The 20,018-nt window shown below is 46.0% G+C and overlaps 1 protein-coding gene across 2 annotated transcripts in view; it reads right to left on the reverse strand.

Moving 5' to 3' along the window:
- NDST2 (N-deacetylase and N-sulfotransferase 2) overlaps positions 1-20,018 on the reverse strand; it is a 105,618-nt gene that overhangs the window by 5,667 nt on the left and 79,933 nt on the right. For both annotated transcript variants that reach the window (XM_075610647.1, XM_075610648.1), the window contains 8 exons: positions 17,163-17,250; positions 15,444-15,598; positions 11,964-12,149; positions 11,276-11,404; positions 3,096-3,278; positions 2,185-2,281; positions 1,969-2,092; positions 1,368-1,542 (listed from right to left, as the gene is read on the reverse strand). In XM_075610647.1, the coding sequence (XP_075466762.1) occupies positions 1,368-1,542; positions 1,969-2,092; positions 2,185-2,281; positions 3,096-3,278; positions 11,276-11,404; positions 11,964-12,149; positions 15,444-15,598; positions 17,163-17,250 (1,137 nt within the window). The remainder of the gene's footprint in view (positions 1-1,367; positions 1,543-1,968; positions 2,093-2,184; positions 2,282-3,095; positions 3,279-11,275; positions 11,405-11,963; positions 12,150-15,443; positions 15,599-17,162; positions 17,251-20,018) is intronic.

The following is a 20,018-nucleotide window of genomic DNA, read 5'->3' on the forward strand; positions in this document are numbered from 1 at the left end:
CCAGACAGGACAAAGGTATAATCGTCTACTGCATAGGACAAGCCAGGGCCCCACTAAGAGCCCAGCTTAAATGGGGTATAACAGAAGTTACTCCGAAAGACGAGCGGAATCTGGTCCAATACCCCGAAAGACAAGGGGGATCTGGTCCAACACCAGTAAAGCAACAAAGCAGATATACCTCCCTCTGACTGTTAAGAGGAGGTAAAGTATTCATCAATAACCATGAGAGAATAGTACACCATTGTTGTGGGTGTGTGGGGTGTCCCTGTGCCAGGGGACATGAATAAAGCCTCAAGTTGTACTACAAAAGTTTCTAGCGCCCATTATTTCCATCCTTGCCACCTCATCGCCGCCTTAAACAAGCACCTATGCGGAGTAGCCAAATATTGCACATCGATGTCATCTCCTAGAACCCGGGCAGGGAGGGGTACAGGTTTAAAAAAATACATCTTGATTCTGTTCTCAAACATGAATTTATTTCGTTTTTGCGCAGGGCACTTAGATCAATTAAAATACGACAGATCTTCATACCAGGAAAGGGTATTTAGCTCTGTATCCATTTGCTAGTTATGTTTGTTTTTTTCCTTGAACAATATACAGAGGACAGTGCAGGAATTCAAATAGGAAAAATCCATGTATTTTATGAAGGACGAACACTGCAGTGTGAACAATCCAGGAATCAATCTTATTGCATTAGACCAGTTAACGTTGATACTACAAATTACAATGCAATAATGTACACTATGGCAGCAATTATTTGGGGGATCGCTTTTTCAGCTGAAATGCAATACTTGTCAGTCACTACATAAAACGTAACTATTTTGAATTCTTTGTTCGGCTTTTGTTATATTTGTGGAAAAAACCCCAAAACTTTTTAATTCCGGCCAACATATGAGATGTTACTTCCTTTCAGTTTTGCTGCTGAAAGTGCCTGTTTGGAGCAAGCAGAAATAACTATTAATATTAATTTGCTCATCAATAAATCAATAAAGGAAATTAGTTCAAACCTCAGCAGACTAGTAAAAAATCTCTGCTATGGGATATTTAGCAATAATGAGTTTTTATTGAAACCACAAACATCCCAAGTCAGGTTAGTAGTAATGACGGTGAGTATATAAACATTAGACTGTCTCAGCATCTGCCACAAGAACCCTAAACAATTAACCTTTGTGGGCTTATTCACTATAGGGATTTCGTGTGTGTGACACTTGCGGTAAAATACAAGTTGTTTCGGAATCCCAGTAGATTGAAAGTCAGATCAAACCTGGTTTTCTCCGATTCCTCCGCTGGGAAGAAGCAAATGAGTTCTAAGTCTCATGCCAAAATACAGAGCAGAGACGCGGCAGAACAGGCCGGCACAGTTTTACCTGGTACCAGGAGTAAGCTCGGTCTGCAGGACTGATTAAGATGGCGATGATCTTGGCTCTGGGGAGGAGAGCGGCTGCTCGCCTGGGTACCATGTCGGCATCAAAGTAGTTGGCGCTTTTTTCGAACATGAAGTCGGTGCTGGCGTTGGAAGGCATGGGGAAGAACTCCATGTACCTGTGAGGCATGGGAGAGAGAGGTGTGAACCAATGGAAAGCAGAAATCATTCCCACCCTATAAATGCAATTTCATGGACTTCGAAAGGCCGAGTAACTTTATGTAAAGACAACATGGATGCCAGTGTTGCAGCGATCGTATCTCGGTTAAGTACCAGACTCCAACCCTCAAGGGACTCCTTAATCAAGCGCCGTTTGGTGTAAAACGCGTGGGAAGATTTTGTCTTCTTTGTATTCCAACACGTCCTGAAAAGCATTTTTATACCTGGGAGTCCCCATGACATTTGTTGCAGGTACGACTCCACACTCTCTGCTTCCTAACCCGAAAAATGAGCCCTATCGGTGTATTCCGCCTTTGGATCGGGATTCTATTCATGACATTTCCCCTCCAAACCCAACATTCTGCGACAGGCGACTTTATGTTTACCAGTCAATGCCTTTGTGGTAGTTAAATCCGTTGAAAAACTGGATCTCCTCAAAGGTGACAGCACTCGGGAAGTTGCTGGTGACAGCCGGGTGCATGCTGAGGAATGAGTACAGAGCTGTTGTACCTAGGAAGAGGAGAAAATCAGCACAGAAGAAGATAACGGGGAACCACTAAACTTCCAGCCACTTGTCATCGGAAAAGCATGTGGAAATTTACCAGTCTTCTGGGGCCCGATGATGAGAAACTTAGGCAGCCGGTCACAGGTTTTCTCTTTTGACCAGATGTCCTTGTGCCTCTTGTCATCACATGGATTCTGTAGGACACAATACAGACAGTCACTTCAGAAGAACCATGTTCCCTCGAAGCACAACTCCCACTCCGCATACACAGATTGGAGCAGGGGTGGGCAACTCCAGTCCTCAATGGCCACCAACCGGTCAGGTTTTAAGGATATCCCTGCCTCAGCACAGGAGGTGCAGTCGAAGACTGAGCCACTGATTGACCCACCTGTGCTGAAGGGATATTCTTAAAACCTGACCTGTTGGTGGCCTTTGCGGACGGAAGTTGGCCATGCCTGGATTAGACTATAACCGTAGTAGCCACTTTCTGCTACGGCAGAAAAACATGATTTGCAGCAGATAGCAAAGGATTTGGGGAAATAGGAGGAGCTGGTTGGATACATCACAGGAAATGTTCACTTTATATTCTCAACAAGACCATATAAATTTTTTTGTACCGCCTGTATGCTTCTTACACAGGGAGTTAAGTACGTAATTCCCTTTCGCGATAATAAGGACCTTCTTCAGCTGGAAATATTGATCATTTTAAATGCAGCCGTCGGGATCTATTTTGTACACTCAATGAATCTGTAAACGGCAGCGTTTGTGCATCAAAGTAACAAATAAATCAGAAGAGAAGAAACCAGTATACAAGCCATTAAAGTGAAGCCCCAATGGATCGCAATGACACATTTACCTTATTAGGATACGTGCATTAACCACTTCAATGCCAGGTCGCCAGCAACAAGCTACAACCCTGCACTCAATGCCTACTTGTCAATCGTGTGCACTGGCATTAAATGCCTTCCTGGCTGACCTGAGCACACTGCAAGTCCGCAGCTCGCTCACCTGCCAAAGAGGGTTCTTCTCTTGGGGGAAGATTTCAAAGTACTTCTTTGCCAGCTGGACAGGTGGCAGAGTTTGAAGCCGCAGGTTGGTCCAGCACTGCACAAACTTCACCAGACTCTCAAAGGTGTAAAGTCCCAGGCGGTCATTCCCATAGTTCGAAAGATGTGTCATGAAGATGCTGATCTGTAACAGAGACACCCACAATCATCACATGAATTCTCCCACGCAGGGCACCTGGCATTCATAAACAGGACTATTTAACCAATTAAAGGGACATGGCAGATTGCATATAGGGTTATGTGCTACAGGTAGTGTGGGATTTGTTAGCTCACAATTTCCTTGGAATGTGTCACATACACTTTATGTAGAGCAGGCTCTCAGAAATTGCATGCTTCAATCTGTAAATATTTGATGGCCTCTGCACTGTGCCTTATTGAATATTTCAGTGGTGGTGGTGGGGATCTGGCATGCACGGTGTCCTCTCTAGTTGTACCACCTCTGAGATCACCAGGAGAGTCATTCCCTGCTACATGGCGAGAGGAAGCTTAGCAGAGAGGGCAGAGAAAAGACACACCCATTTAATGGGATGTTTATTTACATTAATTTGTAATAAGCTCTGTGAAGGTTAATGCCGGGGAAAGTGTATCGTTATTTAAAGCACAAGGAGCTCTGCGGTTCTCTTCTAAGCACTGAAACAGGGCTTTTGCTAGAGGGGGATGCAGGGAGGGGGAGGGAGAAAAGGGGGAGGGAGAATAGGGAGAGGGGGAGGGAGAAAAGGGAGAGGGAGAAAAGGGAGAGAGAGAGGGAGAAAGAAGACAGAGGGAGAAAGGAGAGGGGGGGAGAAAGGAGAGGGGGGGAGAATGGAGAGGGGGGAGAAAGGAGAGGGGGGAGAAAGGAGAGGGGGGAGAAAGGAGAGGGGGGAGAATGGAGAGGGGGGGAGAATGGAGAGGGGGGAGAAATGAGAGGGGGGGAGAAAGGAGAGGGGGGGGGAGAATGGAGAGGGGGGAGAATAGAGAGGGGGGGGAGAATGGAGAGGGGGGAGAAAGGAGAGGGGGGAGAATGGAGAGGGGGGGAGAATGGAGAATGGAGAGGGGGGGAGAAAGGAGAGGGGGGGAGAATGGAGAGGGGGGGAGAATGGAGAGGGGGGGGAGAAAGGAGAGGGGGAGAATGGAGAGGGGGAGAATGGAGAGGGGGGGGAAAGGAGAGGGGGGGAAGAAAGGAGAGGGGGGAGAAAGGAGAGGGGGGGAGAAAGGAGAGGGGGGAGAAAGGAGAGGGGGGGAGAAAGGAGAGGGGGGGAGAAAGGAGAGGGGGGAGAATGGAGAGGGGGGGAGAATGGAGAGGGGGGGAGAAAGGAGAGGGGGGGAGAAAGGAGAGGGGGGAGTATGGAGAGGGGGGGAGAAAGGAGAGGGGGAGAATGGAGAGGGGGAGAATGGAGAGGGGGGAGAATGGAGAGGGGGGAGAAAGGAGAGGGGGGGAAGAAAGTAGAGGGGGGAGAATGGAGGGGGGGAGTGTGGAGAGGGGGGAGTGTGGAGAGGGGGGGAGAAAGGAGAGGGGGGGAGAATGGAGAGGGGGGGGGGGAGAATGGAGAGGGGGGGGAAGGAGAGGGGGGAAAAGGAGAGCAGAAAGGAGATGGGGCGGAGAAAGGAGAGGGGGGGAGAAAGGAGAGGGGGGGAGAATGGAGAGGGGGGGAGAAAGCAGAGGGGGGAGAAAGGAGAGGGGAGGGGGAGAAAGGAGAGGGGGGGAAAGGAGAGGGGGGGAAAGGAGAGGGGGGGTGAAAGGAGAGCAGAAAGGAGATAGGGGGAGAAAGGCGAGGGGGGAGAAAGAAGAGGGGGAGAGAATGGAGAGGGGGGAGAAAGGAGAGGGGGGGGAAAGGAGGGGGGGGAGAAAGGAGTGCAGAAAGGAGAGGGGGGAGAAAGGAGAGGGGTGGGAGAAAGGAGAGGGGGGGAGAAAGGAGAGGGGGAGGGAGAAAGGAGAGGGGGAGGGAGAAAGGAGAGGGGGGGAGAAAGGAGAGGGGGGGGAGAAAGGAGAGGGGCAGAGGGAGAAAGGAGAGGGGCAGAGGGAGAAAGGAGAGGGGCAGAGGGAGAAAGGAGAGGGGGGGGAGAAAGGAGAGGGGGAGAGAATATGTTATAGAGAAATATGTTTAGATAGCCGTATAAACACTTTATGCCTCTTCCTCTCCTTAGCTTTATTTCACTGTCTGGGTGGGAGTTGCCCCAGATTTAAATAAATTGGAAATTATTTTATGATAATCTAGCGTTATCCTGAAAGAACAGGACTTTAGCCCTGTTCTAATGAGCTCAATTACGGACGTACATTTTTGCATATGATTAACTAGGTGAATGAGGTGTCACTCTGTGGAGAATAACCTCCGTTTCTGCTTTAGGTAATGTCACGTTATTTGCCTGGTTTAAACAGAGCTTGGTGGAGCTCAGGAAGGCCCTCAAATCATGTTTCCTAACATTGAAAGAATTGAAGGGTTGAGTATGTGGTGTCTCACCAGCTCCCCTTGTGGAGCGTAATTGTGCTGCAGCCTTACAGTAAAAGGTAAAAATTACCAGCATTATTCTCTCACCCAGGAAGTGTAAATTCATCTTTACCACCAACACAAATTGTGTTAACCAACATAAACATAAAATGTGTATACTGCGAGCTTAGTCCAAATAGTGGCTGCAGTGTGTACCATTCCTACACTTGCACCATCAGGCACTCAAAGCAGCAGCAGCAAACGTAATCAAACAGAAATAACACAACTGCTTCATCATCCGTATAATTAACCTGGACAAAGAGAGCTCCCTCTAATAAAGCTGCAGCCTCCCTGCAACACTTTGGGAGTTGGAATGAAGTAGAAGAAATCAGCCACGTAACAGCTTCTATATATTATTTACACTGCGGCTTCAGTTTAAACATTAATGCTGGTACAGCCAGCAGCGTATGGTCATAAAGCTGCAATCCGTAACCAGCAATCGGGAGGCTTTTCAAGGCTGAGTTTCCCAGGCAGAGCAAATTCGGAGCCAAGAGGAACAGTGGAAACAAATGTAGTAGATGAGATCCACGGGCCATCCAGTAAGGTTTGTGGTTTAAATGCTATGGTAGAGCTATGGCTATGCCAAGGCTGTAAATCCAGCGGTCTGCTGGTGCGGATAAGGCTACCCATGCCAATGCCTGCCGTCCATCCAGAGCACACATCTGCCCGGCAAGATAATGGGATCCCAGATTTCCGCTGCAGCACCAGCGTGGCCTCAAGGGAACCACAGAGGCTGGGTAGGGGCAAGGTAGCATAAAAATGGCTTATGGACAAGTTCCCTACCAGAGCTCACAAATGACCACAAAAAAAAACCACATGCCCTCCCTCGCAGCTCATTGGGGGAGAGAGGAGACTCCTGTATACAGGTCAAGCATCAGCTGACGTGTTCTACCACCAGTTGCGGGGTGGGCTAAAAACCACACTGCCATGTACCAGCATCCTTAGAAAATACATAATGGAACTAGAGAAATTTCAGAGAAAAGCCACCAAATTAATAAAGGAGATGGACAATCTAACTTACGAGGAGAGGCTAGCTAAATTAGATTTTTTACATTAGAAAAGAGGCGTCTAAGAGGGGATATGATAACTATATACAAATATATTCGGGGACAGTACATGGAGCTTTCAAAAGAACTATTCATCCCAAGGGCAGTACAAAGGACTCGGGGTCATCCCTTAAGGTTGCAGGAAAGGAGATTTCACCAGCAACAAAGGAAAGGGTTCTTTACTGTTACAATGTGGAATTCATTACCCATGGAGACTGTGATGACAGATACAAAAGATATCTTCAAAAAAACAAAAAAAAGGATGGACATATTTTTAGAAAGGAAAAGTATACATGAATATTCCAAATACGTGTACATGAGAAGGATGTTGATCCAGAGTAATCTGATTGCCAATATTTGGAGTCAGGAAATGTCAATGTATTTTTTCCCCTTATGAGATATTATTGGATGATATGACACGGGTTTGTGTTTGCCTTCCTCTGGATCAATATACAGTACGGATGTAGGATAAAAAGTATCCGTCATCTAAATTTAGCATAGGTTGATCTTGATGGACGTATGTCTTTTTTTCAACCTCATCTAATATGTAGCTATGTAACACGGAGGGACACGAGATAAATTATGGGACAACCATAATGTTAGCAATGCTTAGAAAATATGACCCACAATTTTGCTTTGCCCTCACGCAACTAACAGCATAGTTCAGCGTATCCAGAATCGCTTAGTAAATATAGCATAATACTTTTACTTCAATGTAACTGCACTAATGTCAGCAGGGACTGCACCTTTAAACTTGCTGCAGACAAACACCATATTACCAACACCCCTCACAAAATCGGAAAGTGTCTCAGAACGGTTATGTATTAATAGCTCTACAATGACCTGACATGGTCTAGGTCGGGGGAGGCCAACTCCAGTTCTCAAGAGCTACCAACAGGTCAGGTATTCAGGATATCCCTGCTTCAGCACAGGTGCTCAATCGGTCGGTCAGTCGCCTGTGCTGAAGCAGGGATATACTGAAGACCTAACCTATTGGTAGCTCTGGAGATGGCCACCCTTGGTATAGGTAAATACACCCAGATCCATCCCATGTGAGACAAGGACAGTGGTTTCCTAAAGAGAAGCCCTAGCATAGCAGGGAATGTACATCTCTGGGACACTGAACTTTTCACCCTTTCCTCCTACACTTCCTCATTTCACATGGAGAAGTGCGAGGGAGCCGCAGTGTTACATTTTAAACGGAGGGGAGTGGAGTGAAGAACCCAAGTGGGAAGTCAGACTGGGAACCGGGCCAAAGATCACAAAAACAGTCTCGCATGTCATCAAGAGGCTGGTCAACCAGACGAGTAGATACCAGGCGGCTGCTCTAATGGGAAGAGCCGTTTCTGCACCCTGTGAAAGCTCGTGGCTGCCAGAGAAAGATGCAATGCTTTGCAATCCAATGTGCAGACAATGGCACATTACGCCTTGTAATAATCCGCCTGCTGGGTTCAACCCTTAGCCACATTATACAGATGGAGACTTCTCACAGCAGGACGAGTCTTGGAGAAGAAGTGTAGGTATACAGTAGGTTGTGGTACATTTTAATGGGCAGACTGGAACGTTTTTCATAGGCATGGTACATTGGCTTTCGCAAACAGCCAAAGAAAACAACTGGTTAGTTCTTCTGCGCAACGACATTGAGAAAAATCGTCATGTTGGTCCTTTGTAATTCTTTTAAATCTGAAACAGACCTGTGTATAAATTAGGTAATCTACTATAGGTCAGGTATAACAGACTGGTCTGTATGGTCCCCTACACTTCCCCATTTCCTGTCTGACCCACTGGACCCGGAATGGCCAACTCCAGTCCTCACGGGCCACCAATAAGTCAGGTTTTACGGATATCCCTGCTTCAGCACAGGTGGCTCAGTCAATGACTGAGCCTCCTGTGCTGAAGCAGGGATATCCGTAAAACCTGAGCTGTTGGCCCTACAAAACTGGATTTGGCCTCCCCTGCACTAGACTCAACGCTCATCTCTGAAGAATTTTTCACTTGGTGGCAACCGATCTTTGTGGTTCCATTTCACCAACTCTTAAAAACCATCGTAATGATTGCACCCCAAATAAGCAAACACATTGATGCACACAGCGAGAGGGAACACCTTCTGCATCAGGAATGGGTGACAACTTCATGACGCACCTGCTCCAGCACCGTCACAGCACAATGCATGGCCAGTCTCCTGGCAAAGAAAGAGTTAACAGCAAAGCTGGCCTAATTAATCTTAGCATCGCTATGAGGAAGACTCTAGGAGGGAAGACAAATGCCCTAAAATGATCAACACAAACACACTGTGTTCCTGTATTGTGTTAGGCACAGTGACGTGTGCCGTCACTAGTCAGCTTCTCATGAAATTGAATGCGCCGAGCTGGACAGGAGCGTTGCAATAAGGAACTGCAGGAGACAATACACCCTGTATTTATATGGACAGGTAATTGCCAAACACCCACTGGCAGCCTCACGACCATCTCATGGCAGGTCTGCCAGAACAGTGGGTACACAGGGCCTCGGAGCACCGATATCAAATTTACTTTTATTACAAGCAGGGAGGCAGGAACAGTCAGACTCGGTGTGGTTGCTTTTGAATTGAAACCATGTCTTTTTTTATTTTTAGAATACTGACTTCTATAAGAGCAGTCCCTCCTAAGACCAGAGATACCATTACGTATCGGCAGATTTCATTCGCTCAGTATCTCTTCTTAAAAACGTAGTATTTCTGTAACATTTGTGTGTCCTCGGAAATAAAATATTATTCTTATTGGTGTGCAGGCTAGATCCTAAAATCTACCGCTAAATGGTTTTTTTTTAATTGCTCTTTGTTTTTAATGTAATTATGCACCCATTAGTCAGATCAGCATGAAAGACCATAAACATGAGAAGCATGAACTTCTACAGAACAAGAAAAACATTCCGTTTCTAAAGAACACAAAGAGTTAACACCCAGCCACACATTACAAACGGGTAAAGGACGACATTAAATTAACGTTCTTTCCATGTTCCCCTTTAGTGCAACTTTTCAGTTTTGTCACTGAGTTTTGTTAATTTTCTTATTATTATTATTATTATTATTATTATTATTATTATTGGCTGACTTAAAACAAATATAACTGTGCTTAAAGTGTGGCTGTTTTTATTTTTTCAAACATTAAGTACAAAACCCATTTCTTCAGGACTTCTGAATGGGAAAGGGTTTGTCTATCAAGTATAAACTCTACCTGTATCCCAACCTGACCTTATCAGAGAGACAGTAAGGAGAGAGAAGAAAGAGAGGAGAGAGAAGAGACAGAGAGGAGAGAGAAGAGAGAGAGAGAGAGAGAGAAGAGAGAGAAGAGAGAGAAGAGAGAGAAGAGAGAGAAGAGAGCGAGAGAACAAGAGAAGAGAGAGCAAGAGAAGAGAGAGCAAGAGAAGAGAGAGCGGAAAGCAAGGTGGGGGAGAGAGGGGGGAAAAGAGAGGCAGGGGAAAGGGGGGAGGAGAGAGAAGGGGGAAGAAAAGGTGGGAAAAGAGAGGGAGGGGGGAAGAAAGAGGGGAGGAAGTGGGAGAGAGGGTGTGGGGGATAGGGTGTGGGGGAGAGAGGTGTGGGGGGGAGGGTGTGGGGGAGAGGGTGTGGGAGAGAGGGTGTGGGAGAGAGGGGTGGAGAGAGGCATCACTATGGCTACAAAAAAATATATTTAAGATATTTATAGGTGTGGAATTTTGGTAAACAAAGGTGTCGGTCTGCAAGTCTCAGCCTCCGAAACAGGTTACTACCATTGGAGAACTGTGTTCCTAGGAGGGACTGCCCCATTAAAGCAGATTAAGGAGAAGATACTAATATTTTAGTCAGAGGTGTTTGCTTTGATCATGTTGTTTGGTCGCACCCACCAGTCACACACCCTGTCTAAAAGTAAACAGAGTGGTTGTATAAAATGGAGGTGGTGATCTGCTTACACTCCCAGGCTAAAGGACGTGCCTACCAACCAAACAGCACCACACTTTAAATCTGCAGCAAATTACACTAAGGAACAATACAGAGGCTTATTTAAAGATTACAATTTGTGATGGTGCTGTGCGGGTGAGAGGAGTTGTGACAGATTTGAGCCCGGAGTGCTGCAGAAAGCTTTATCGAGCAATAAGAGACACTGGAATTAAGTATTAAGCATTAAGCATCGGTGCAAATAATCTAATGACTGGTTTTTTTTTTCCTTGTGAGGCACCATAGGGCTGATAAACACACAAGATCTGCACTAAGCCATGACTGAAGCTTAAGTGTAAATTCCTTTGGTCCATATTTATTTTTGCACCTTAAAATACATTTTATTGTAATGAAATTAAACACCTTGCAATGTTTGTGCACAATATTTTTTTGGAGACCTCAAAAGTCTCGTTCATCTAAATGAGCGACGTTTGTCATCTCCAAATCTCTGTGTGTGTGTGGGTGTGGGTGTGTGTGGGTGTGGGTGTGTGGGAGTGGGTGTGTGGGTGTGGGTGCGCGTGCACTTGTGCGCTTGTATAGTATTTTCCAAATCCAGTATGTTAATACTTTTGTAGTTGGTAACCAATTCCTCAACCATTTGGTCACGTGCTAATGAGTTCTGCGTGTTATAAGCAGATGTCCTGAAACGTGCTCTCACCGGGTTCAGGAGGACCGTCAGGAAGAGCTCCCCACCCCGGATGGATTTATCCAGTTCCTTGGAGCCTCCGGGATATTCGTTGTAGAATATGGTGTGAGTGAAGAGTCCACAGGTCTGTCGTGGTAATATCTTTACATGGAGGAGAGAGAGTCAACAAGGTTTTGGATTTAGGGGCCATTGGGGGAGAGATGCAGATATATATCTGTATATGGATGGATATATACAATACATGACATTAAAAACTGAAAAATGAGGGGTTAGTGACATATACGCACACTACTCATTTCCATACAATTATTTATGGAACACACCACCAAGGTTTGGTACCTGGTGAAATATTTCAAGGTTTGTGTCTTTCCTAGACTGTGTGAAGAACAGACTGCAGGACACGGACAATATGAATTTCATACTTTGCTACTCACTGACTAAATATGCATATGATGCAAACAGGACGCTATACAATAGGGGTGGCCAACTCCAGCCCTCCAAGACCACCACCTGGTCAGGTTTTAAGGCTATCCCAACTTCAGCAAAGGTGGCTCAATCAGTCTCTCAGTCTTTGACTGAGCCACCTGTGCTGAAGCAGGGATATCCTTAAAACCCGACCAGCTGGTGGCCTTCGAGGGCTGGAGTTGGCCAGTCGTGCTTCACGCTGTATCCACAAATGGAATTTGACAACGCTCCTTACCATGATGTTGTTGTGAATGAATCCCCTTCGGTAGCGAGCTGGCCGGAGGTGGGGGTACTCCTCGGTGCTGGTCACCTGGATGTCCCACACAGATTTCCAGGCTTCGTACAGCTGGCTGTGGATTGGGTAAACGCCAGAATGATGCGGTGCCACTGCATACCCTAAATCTATAGGGATGCCGTGTTCCTGCAAGCAAGCACAGAGATACAGGCAAAGTGTAGCAAAAGCACAAAAGCTAAACTTCTTCCAGGTCTTATGGCCCCAAATAATCCAATGACTCCCAACTGCTGTCCTCAAGTACCACCACCACCAGTCAGGATTCTACAGATATCCCTGCTTGAGCACAGGGGGTTCAGTCAAAAATGATGCAGCCACCTGTGCACAAGTGGGTATATCCTAAAAACCTGGACTGTTCATGGTAACAGAGGCCTGGAGTTATGAACCCCTGATCCAATCAATAAAATCCGCTTCATTAAAGCCCACCTTTCCAAACATCTGCATGTTCAACTGACGCTGCCATTAATGCTTCACCAGGAAGATGCACTCTAGCATTTTTTTATCCCAATTTAATTTTATGTCCCAACGCTCAAAGGACAAGAAGTGAAGTGACGGCGGTAACAAGGAACCATGCCTGACCGAGAACGATAGGCTGGGGAAATGTGGACACCATGGCTGTTTCCCTAACTCTAATTAAATAATCCTAATTAATTGGACATTAATTGATGGTCAGAAGATCACAATTAGTTTTTTGGCGCCGGGTTTATTTGTTTTATGTTCTGTTCTGTCTGTACTAGGCAGTAGGTTACCAGGCAGCCTAGCTTATATAAGTATTATTCACTTGTCACTATTTTGATAAGCACTAATTAGTATAGAAGCTTTAGCGCTATTATCACTATATTTTTTCATTCTCTAACTCCAATTAAAAACAAAGAGTCATCGTGTCAACAAACAAAGTGAATCCCTGCGCTTCTCCCATTGGGCTAACAATAAACGGGGAAATAAATGTACATAGTGAAACCCAAGTCTGTAAGACAAAAGGAGACTTTTGGTTACATCCTGCTAACCCAGCGGTGCGCAAACTGTGGGGCACGACCCCCAGGGGGGGCGCGACACTGCCGACGGGGGGCACTTGAATTAAGTGCCGGGGGAGCTGCAGGGCCTCTGTAAACCTAACTTACCGTGGCTCCCTCCCTGTGTCGCCATGGCAACGCGGCGGCAAAATGACGCTGCTAGGTCATGTGACGTCACGTTGCTATGGCAACGTGACGTCATTACGCCGGAGCACAGGTAAGTTGGGGTTGGGAGCGGGGCGCGGGAGTGAGGGGACAGCCGGCAGGGGGGCGCAGGGAAAAAAGTTTGCGCCCCCCTGTGCTAACCAACGTCAAGGGATCTGCTACTGAGACTTTCCTTGACGTTGATTTGACACTTTGTTTTTTCACATATATATGGCCAATCTTTTCACCAGCAGCATGCAACTTACACTAAGAAGCGCGGTGAATATAGTGTATATATATTTGTTTTACATCATCGTGTCAACAGTAGATCTCAAACAACAACAACGAACGAGCAGCTGAATCTGCATCAATCCTAGTACTGATCGTACTATATGTTGTGTCACTTTGTATGTTGTGCTGGACCTGTTTTTGCTAGTACTGATCGTACTACATGTTGTGTCGCTTTGTATGTTGCGCTGGGCTTGTTTTTGCAAATACTGATCGTGATCCAATGTGAGAACGCAAATTTGAAAAGGTTTTTGTGTACTTTTTATTTGTTTTTATTACACTTTAAAATAGAGAACAGTTTAAGGTTTTTCTTAAATTGCTCCTTTCTGCCGGCTCGTCTCCCATATTATTACGTTTCCGCCATGATACCCAAAGACACACGGAAAGAGCAACTCAATGAAAGACAGTTCAGGTTCATGACTGCTGCACAAATACTCAAGTTGCTGAAGTGTAAAGCAAACCCAAGAATGAGAGAGGGGCTGGGAGTGCTTAGTACAGGCATACCCCGCTTTAAGGACACTCACTTTAAGTACACTCGCGAGTAAGTACATATCTAATAGTCAAACAGCAGCTCACGCATGCACGACCTGTACAGCAAAGTTGAACTCCCTACCTGTACCGAAGCTGTGCGCAAGCGGGGAGACTATATAGCCTGTTACAAATGCGTTATTTACATCAGTTATGCACGTATATGACGATTGCAGTACAGTACATGCATCGATAAGTGGGGAATAAAGGGAGTGCTTCACTTTAAGTACATTTTCGCTTTACATACATGCTGCGGTCCCATTGTGTACGTTAATGCAGGGTATGCCTGTACTATTCTTTATCACAGCCAAGTATTCACTTTCGGAGAGGGAAAATACAGTTTTACTACAGTTCCACCTCGCTTTCCTTTTGTCAGTTTCACTATAGCAACCACAGGATGATCAGTGCAATAAAAAAATGACATTGGGCATTAAAAAAAGAAAAGCGAATAGTATTATCTAACACTAAAGAGCTGATTTTATTTAAAAAATGTACATAAGTTCTTTCAAGTTTTGCTGCTCTAAGACTTGGTTTAAAGTTGTTACTCAACAGTGCTACATTAAGGGCTTGATATGTCGAGAGAAACCATTTCAATTCTGTGGTGTGTCCATGGGCAAAGATACATCTGCTCGTCTTCCCAAACAAGACTGCAAGATCTTTGATGTTAGACTTCAATGGTCATTTTCTGTAGTGCAAGGATTGGGATGTGCTGGCCCTGTCACATTAAAGCAATCGTACAAGAGAAACCACGTTTGTAAACTATGCATTTCAACGGCAAACATTCTGGTATATCTAATACATCACCCAGACTGCTCCCACCCTGACCCCTAACCCCTGACCCCTAACCAATTGACTTTTGCTTGTTTTTTTTTTTAATAATTTCCATTTTACTTTGGGTATCGCACTAATAACATCTACATAGGCTCCTTGTATAAATAGGACATGTTATTTCAGCTTCATGTGTACAAGCCTGCCTGAAGGGGGGACCTTTGTGGTCTCGAAAGCTTGCACTCTTTAACCCTTTCTACCTTACTTTTGTTGGTCTATTCCAGGGGTTCTCAACTCCAGTCCAGGATATCCCTGCTTCAGCAAAGGTGGCTCAATCAGTCCTGCTTCAGCCCAGGTGGCTCAATCAGTCCCTGCTTCAACACAGGTGGCTCAATCAGAGTCTCAGTCTTCAACTGGGATATCTAAAAGCCTGACCTGTTGGGTGGGATTGAAGACTGGAGTTGGGCACCCCTGACCTACTCTAGGAGCCAACAAGGTACCATCCTCTATTAGTGCTAATATATTACCTAACATATCAGAACGATATATCGTCTGACTTCTGAAACCGGCACATTACAGAGTGTGACCGCTGACTGATGCCCGGGGGGTTTGCAGGGTTTATACAGCACGTTCGGGCAAGGAGGTTTTGGAACTGCCCATACAATAGCGATATGGTCCTTACCTGAGCAAACAGCTTATTGAGCTTCATCTGCTCTGCAAGGACAGTGACATTGTGGAATAAGTGGGGCTGCATGTGGCTCCACATGTGGGGAAACCACCAGAAGTCCTTCCTGTGCTGGAGAAGCATGTCATCCCCCTCATCCTCCTCATCGGTGCCTGGGATAGGGAGAAGAAACGCAGAGCATTGTTTAAAACGACACCGATATCTCACATCGCTTACCTTAGAGCAGGAGTCGCCAACTCCAGCCCTCAAGGGCCACCAACAGGTCGGGTTTTCAGGATATACCTGCTGCAGCACAGGTGGCTCAATCAAGCCCTGCTTCAGCACAGGTGGCTCAATCAGATGCTCGGTCGAAGACAGCCTCTGATTGAGCCACCTGTGCTGAAGCTGGGATATCCTTAAAACCTGACCTGTTGCTGGCCCTTGAAGACTGGAGTTGGCCACTCATAGGCACAGCCAGACTGGTGCATTCCAACCCAGAGTCCCCATCCTGCGAGATTGCAAATATGCACACGGCAATGTACAGAGGAATCACTAATTTGGCCGCAGCACTACACAATATGCTGAGCAGCTAAAAAACAATTATACCCAGAGACCCTCTGGCAAGAAAAGGAATCAGAAATGCCCCATTAATTCTCCAGCATCCCTTTTATTTTGCTGCAGTCACAGCCCACGCAACACTACTGCTGTTACAGACACTGTATGATGAACCTGCCAAAGCAGCTCTGCGCTTTATCTTCTTACAAAGTTACACTTAGGCTGCGTCCATAGAGGGGGGAGCAGTGCAGAACCGCGCTGACGCTGAGGCTCGACTGCTGAAGCCTGTGCGATTTCATGCACATGCAGGCGAGCCAGCGTGTGCGATCGGGAGGCGGGGCAGTGACGTCGCTGGGCCAATAGCTCGCGATGTACCGACGTCGACGTCACGGCGCCGTGACGTTGACGCTGCTGTACTGTGCTTGGAGGTTTCCAGCCGACAGCGCGCTGAAAAACAGCTGTGGCTGTCGGCTGAAAAATCCAACTCCTCAGCACGCCTGCGGACGCTCGCGTGAGCCCCCTCTAAAGACATCCTCATTGAGGATGCCGGGGCTCAGCGCGGAGCGTCCGCGCGGCTGAGCGCTGCCCGTCCTTCCATGGACGCAGCCTTACACTTGGAAAAGGTAACATTTCCCATTTAGCTTGGTTCGGAATGCAGTCACAGTAAGTGGATCAGGATAGCAGAATCTACCTTGTTTGTGATAAAAGGGGGCTTCACTTATTGGAATGCAAAAAGGACTCTGTAACAGCCTCATCTGCGGGCTGTGCATGCGGGGGGCCTTTTCTTGACGGGTGCTTTTTAACACCATTGCAGCCTAGAACCATTTTTGCTAGGAAAAAACTTTTACACCAGAAGGACAATTTAAAGAAGAAGAAAAAAAACGCTAGGGAAATAGTGAAGCAACAAAAAACTGCAGCTGGACATCTATGGACGATAAGCGTCTCTTCCCATATTACGGTCACACTGCGGTTTTAGAGGCTATTTGTGGTTTGGTGTAGTAGCTCCGTTACCACACTTCCAAGATTTCACTTCCACTAAACTAGAAGTGTGATTTTCAGATCTTTGAAGTGTTATATGTGATTAACCAAACTTTACGGCAATGCCATCTGAGACATCAACGTGCATATCCAATAAGCAACCCTCCCTCCTTTACAGAACACTTTAAACAATAAGAACTATACCTGTGTGATAGAACTTCCCTGAGAAACCCAAGTTGAACGTGAAATTGGGAACGAGGGTTCTCAGCTTGTTCTGAGTGTTCAGCAGGGCCTAGGAAGGAAAGAGAAAGAACAGTCAGCGTTATCATCCAGCAAAGAGTCAGCAAGAAGCAGCAGAGCTCCAAGATCACAACTTGTCAAGGAAGTCAATTTATCACAATGTGACAAGCAGACTGGGAAACCACAACGGTCCAGGAAGGAATTAAATCACTAACCTAAATGTATCCCTTCCTCATCATCGGCATCTCTCCGTTTGGCCAATGAAAAAGTCCCTCAGCTATAAAACCACAAGTGGGGGATCTGAATGAAAATGTATTCCTTGCCCCAGAGTAACCCCAAAAGCAGAGAGTCGGTGTGGAAGGATATGGGACATCCCATGCAATGGGTCTACAAGGGCAGGCGTTCTGTATGCAAACATGCTCAAAGTAAACAATGGAAACCTGCCATACTGGGGAAAGGATTGGGACAAAGTGTAAGTGATAAGTGAAAAATGCAATTCTTACCAAATCAAAGCTTTAATATATATATAAAACACCATGTAAAACACCATGGTTTCAGGTGATTTTATACATGGTGTTAGGGGTATATATGGGTGCTTGGATCAGTCACTTGTGCACTGCCCTGAGGAAGGTCCCTCTACGAGGACCGAAACGTTGGCGGCCCTGTGTTCACAATACACATTTTTTGGACTACTATTGCGGTGTGCTGTCTTCTGTTATCAGAATTTCCCTGGTTACTACATATATATATAATTTTTTTTTGAATAAAAAAATATTTCATTACACAAAATCACCTGCCTTAAATGATTTGTAATTTTTTTGTTTTTTTTTGCTATTACAAGCAAAGCACTTTCTCTCCAGTGTACGAAACTTCAATTTAGGCCAAATCAAATTATGCAGTTTTGAGACATGAGACACACACCTCATGAGTGTCTGTCAGAGTGGAAATGTGTGTCTGTGTGTGCGAGCGCGCGTCGGAGTGCATGTCCTGCCCAGAGAAACTACCTCCCGCCTGCTCCACATTCCCCCTAAACATGCTGCCCCCACAACCTCTTTGATCAACAAATCCCTTAAACCTCTGGCTCCTAAGTTTCATATATTTTTGTCCACCCAAATATATACATATATATCTTCACAATGGTCCCACAAGGCACCGAAACGTCAAATAGTGATGAATTAATAAGTTATCTTTAACTTTTGTTTACAGATGCCCCAGAGCGCCGTCCCCATTTAATGGATATATATATATATATATATATATATATATATATATATATATATATATATACACACACAATCTTAGTAGCTCAAAGCCCCGTCCCACGGTATAATATATGTAATTGTGTCAACTGGAGTGCGATTGGATAAGTGACCTGAAATTTAAATCAGCCGGTCGCAGCACACACAGCGATTTCTTCCCCCAGGAGAACGGTGCTGATAACATTTTTGCTGCGATTAGCTTGGGAAGTATTATTTGTCTCGCACTTTTCTTTAGATTTGTTTCACTATTTCTTAGGGCACTTGTGGTTTTTTTTTTAACTGCACTTGAGCTCACACACAGCACATATAGAGCCTCTAAATGTTAACCCCTTAGGTACCGCATATGTCACACATGCTATTGACTGGGTCAGTGGTTTTTTTAACCTTTTTTTCCTCTCTCGGGCATCGCTAACCACGGTGCTCAGTTGGAGAGGCACCATCCCAACAGGATAGGATCACAGGAAGCACCGAACAGAGAGTCACAGGAGAGACAGACAGAGACTGTGTCACAGAAAGCACCAAACAGAGAGTCACAGGAGAGACAGACAGAGACTGTGTCACAGGAAGCACCGAACAGAGAGTCACAGGAGAGACAGACAGAGACTGTGTCACAGGAAGCACCGAACAGAGAGTCACAGGAGAGACAGAAAGAGACTGTGTCACAGAAAATACCAAACAGAGAGTCACAGGAGAGACAGACAGAGACTGTGTCACATGAAGCACCGAGCAGAGAGTCACAGGAGAGACAGACGGAGACTGTGTCACAGAAAGCACCGAACAGAGAGTCACAGGAGAGACAGACAGAGACTGTGTCACAGGAAGCACCGAACAGAGAGTCACAGGAGAGACAGACAGAGACTGTGTCACAGGAAGCACCGAACAGAGAGTCACAGGAGAGACAGACAGAGACTGTGTCACAGAAAACACCGAACAGAGAGTCACAGGAGAGACAGACAGAGACTGTTTCAGAAAACGCACACACGCTGACAGAACAAATACGCATAGGGCAGACACACGCACACGCACACACACACACACACACACACACACACACACACACACACACACACACACACACACACACACACACACACACACACACTGACAGAACAAATACACATAGGGCAGACACACACACACACTGACAGAACAAATGCAAATAGGGCAGACACACACACACACACACACACACACACACACACTGACAGAACAAATACGCATAGGGCAGACACACACACACACACACACACACACACTGACAGAACAAATACACATAGGGCAGACACACACACACACTGACAGAACAAATACACATAGGGCAGACACACACACACACACACACACACACACACACACACACACACACTGACAGAACAAATACACATAGGACAGACACACACACACACACACAGAACAAATACACATAGGACAGACACACACACACACACACACACACACACACACTGACAGAACAAATACACATAGGATAGACACACACACAGCCTCACCTCTCTCAGGTCCATGCTGCTGCCTCCTCTACTTGGACACACCCCACAGACAC

Source organism: Ascaphus truei, chromosome 8 (genome assembly GCF_040206685.1).
Source record: "Ascaphus truei isolate aAscTru1 chromosome 8, aAscTru1.hap1, whole genome shotgun sequence".
Classification (NCBI taxonomy): Eukaryota; Metazoa; Chordata; class Amphibia; order Anura; family Ascaphidae; genus Ascaphus; species Ascaphus truei.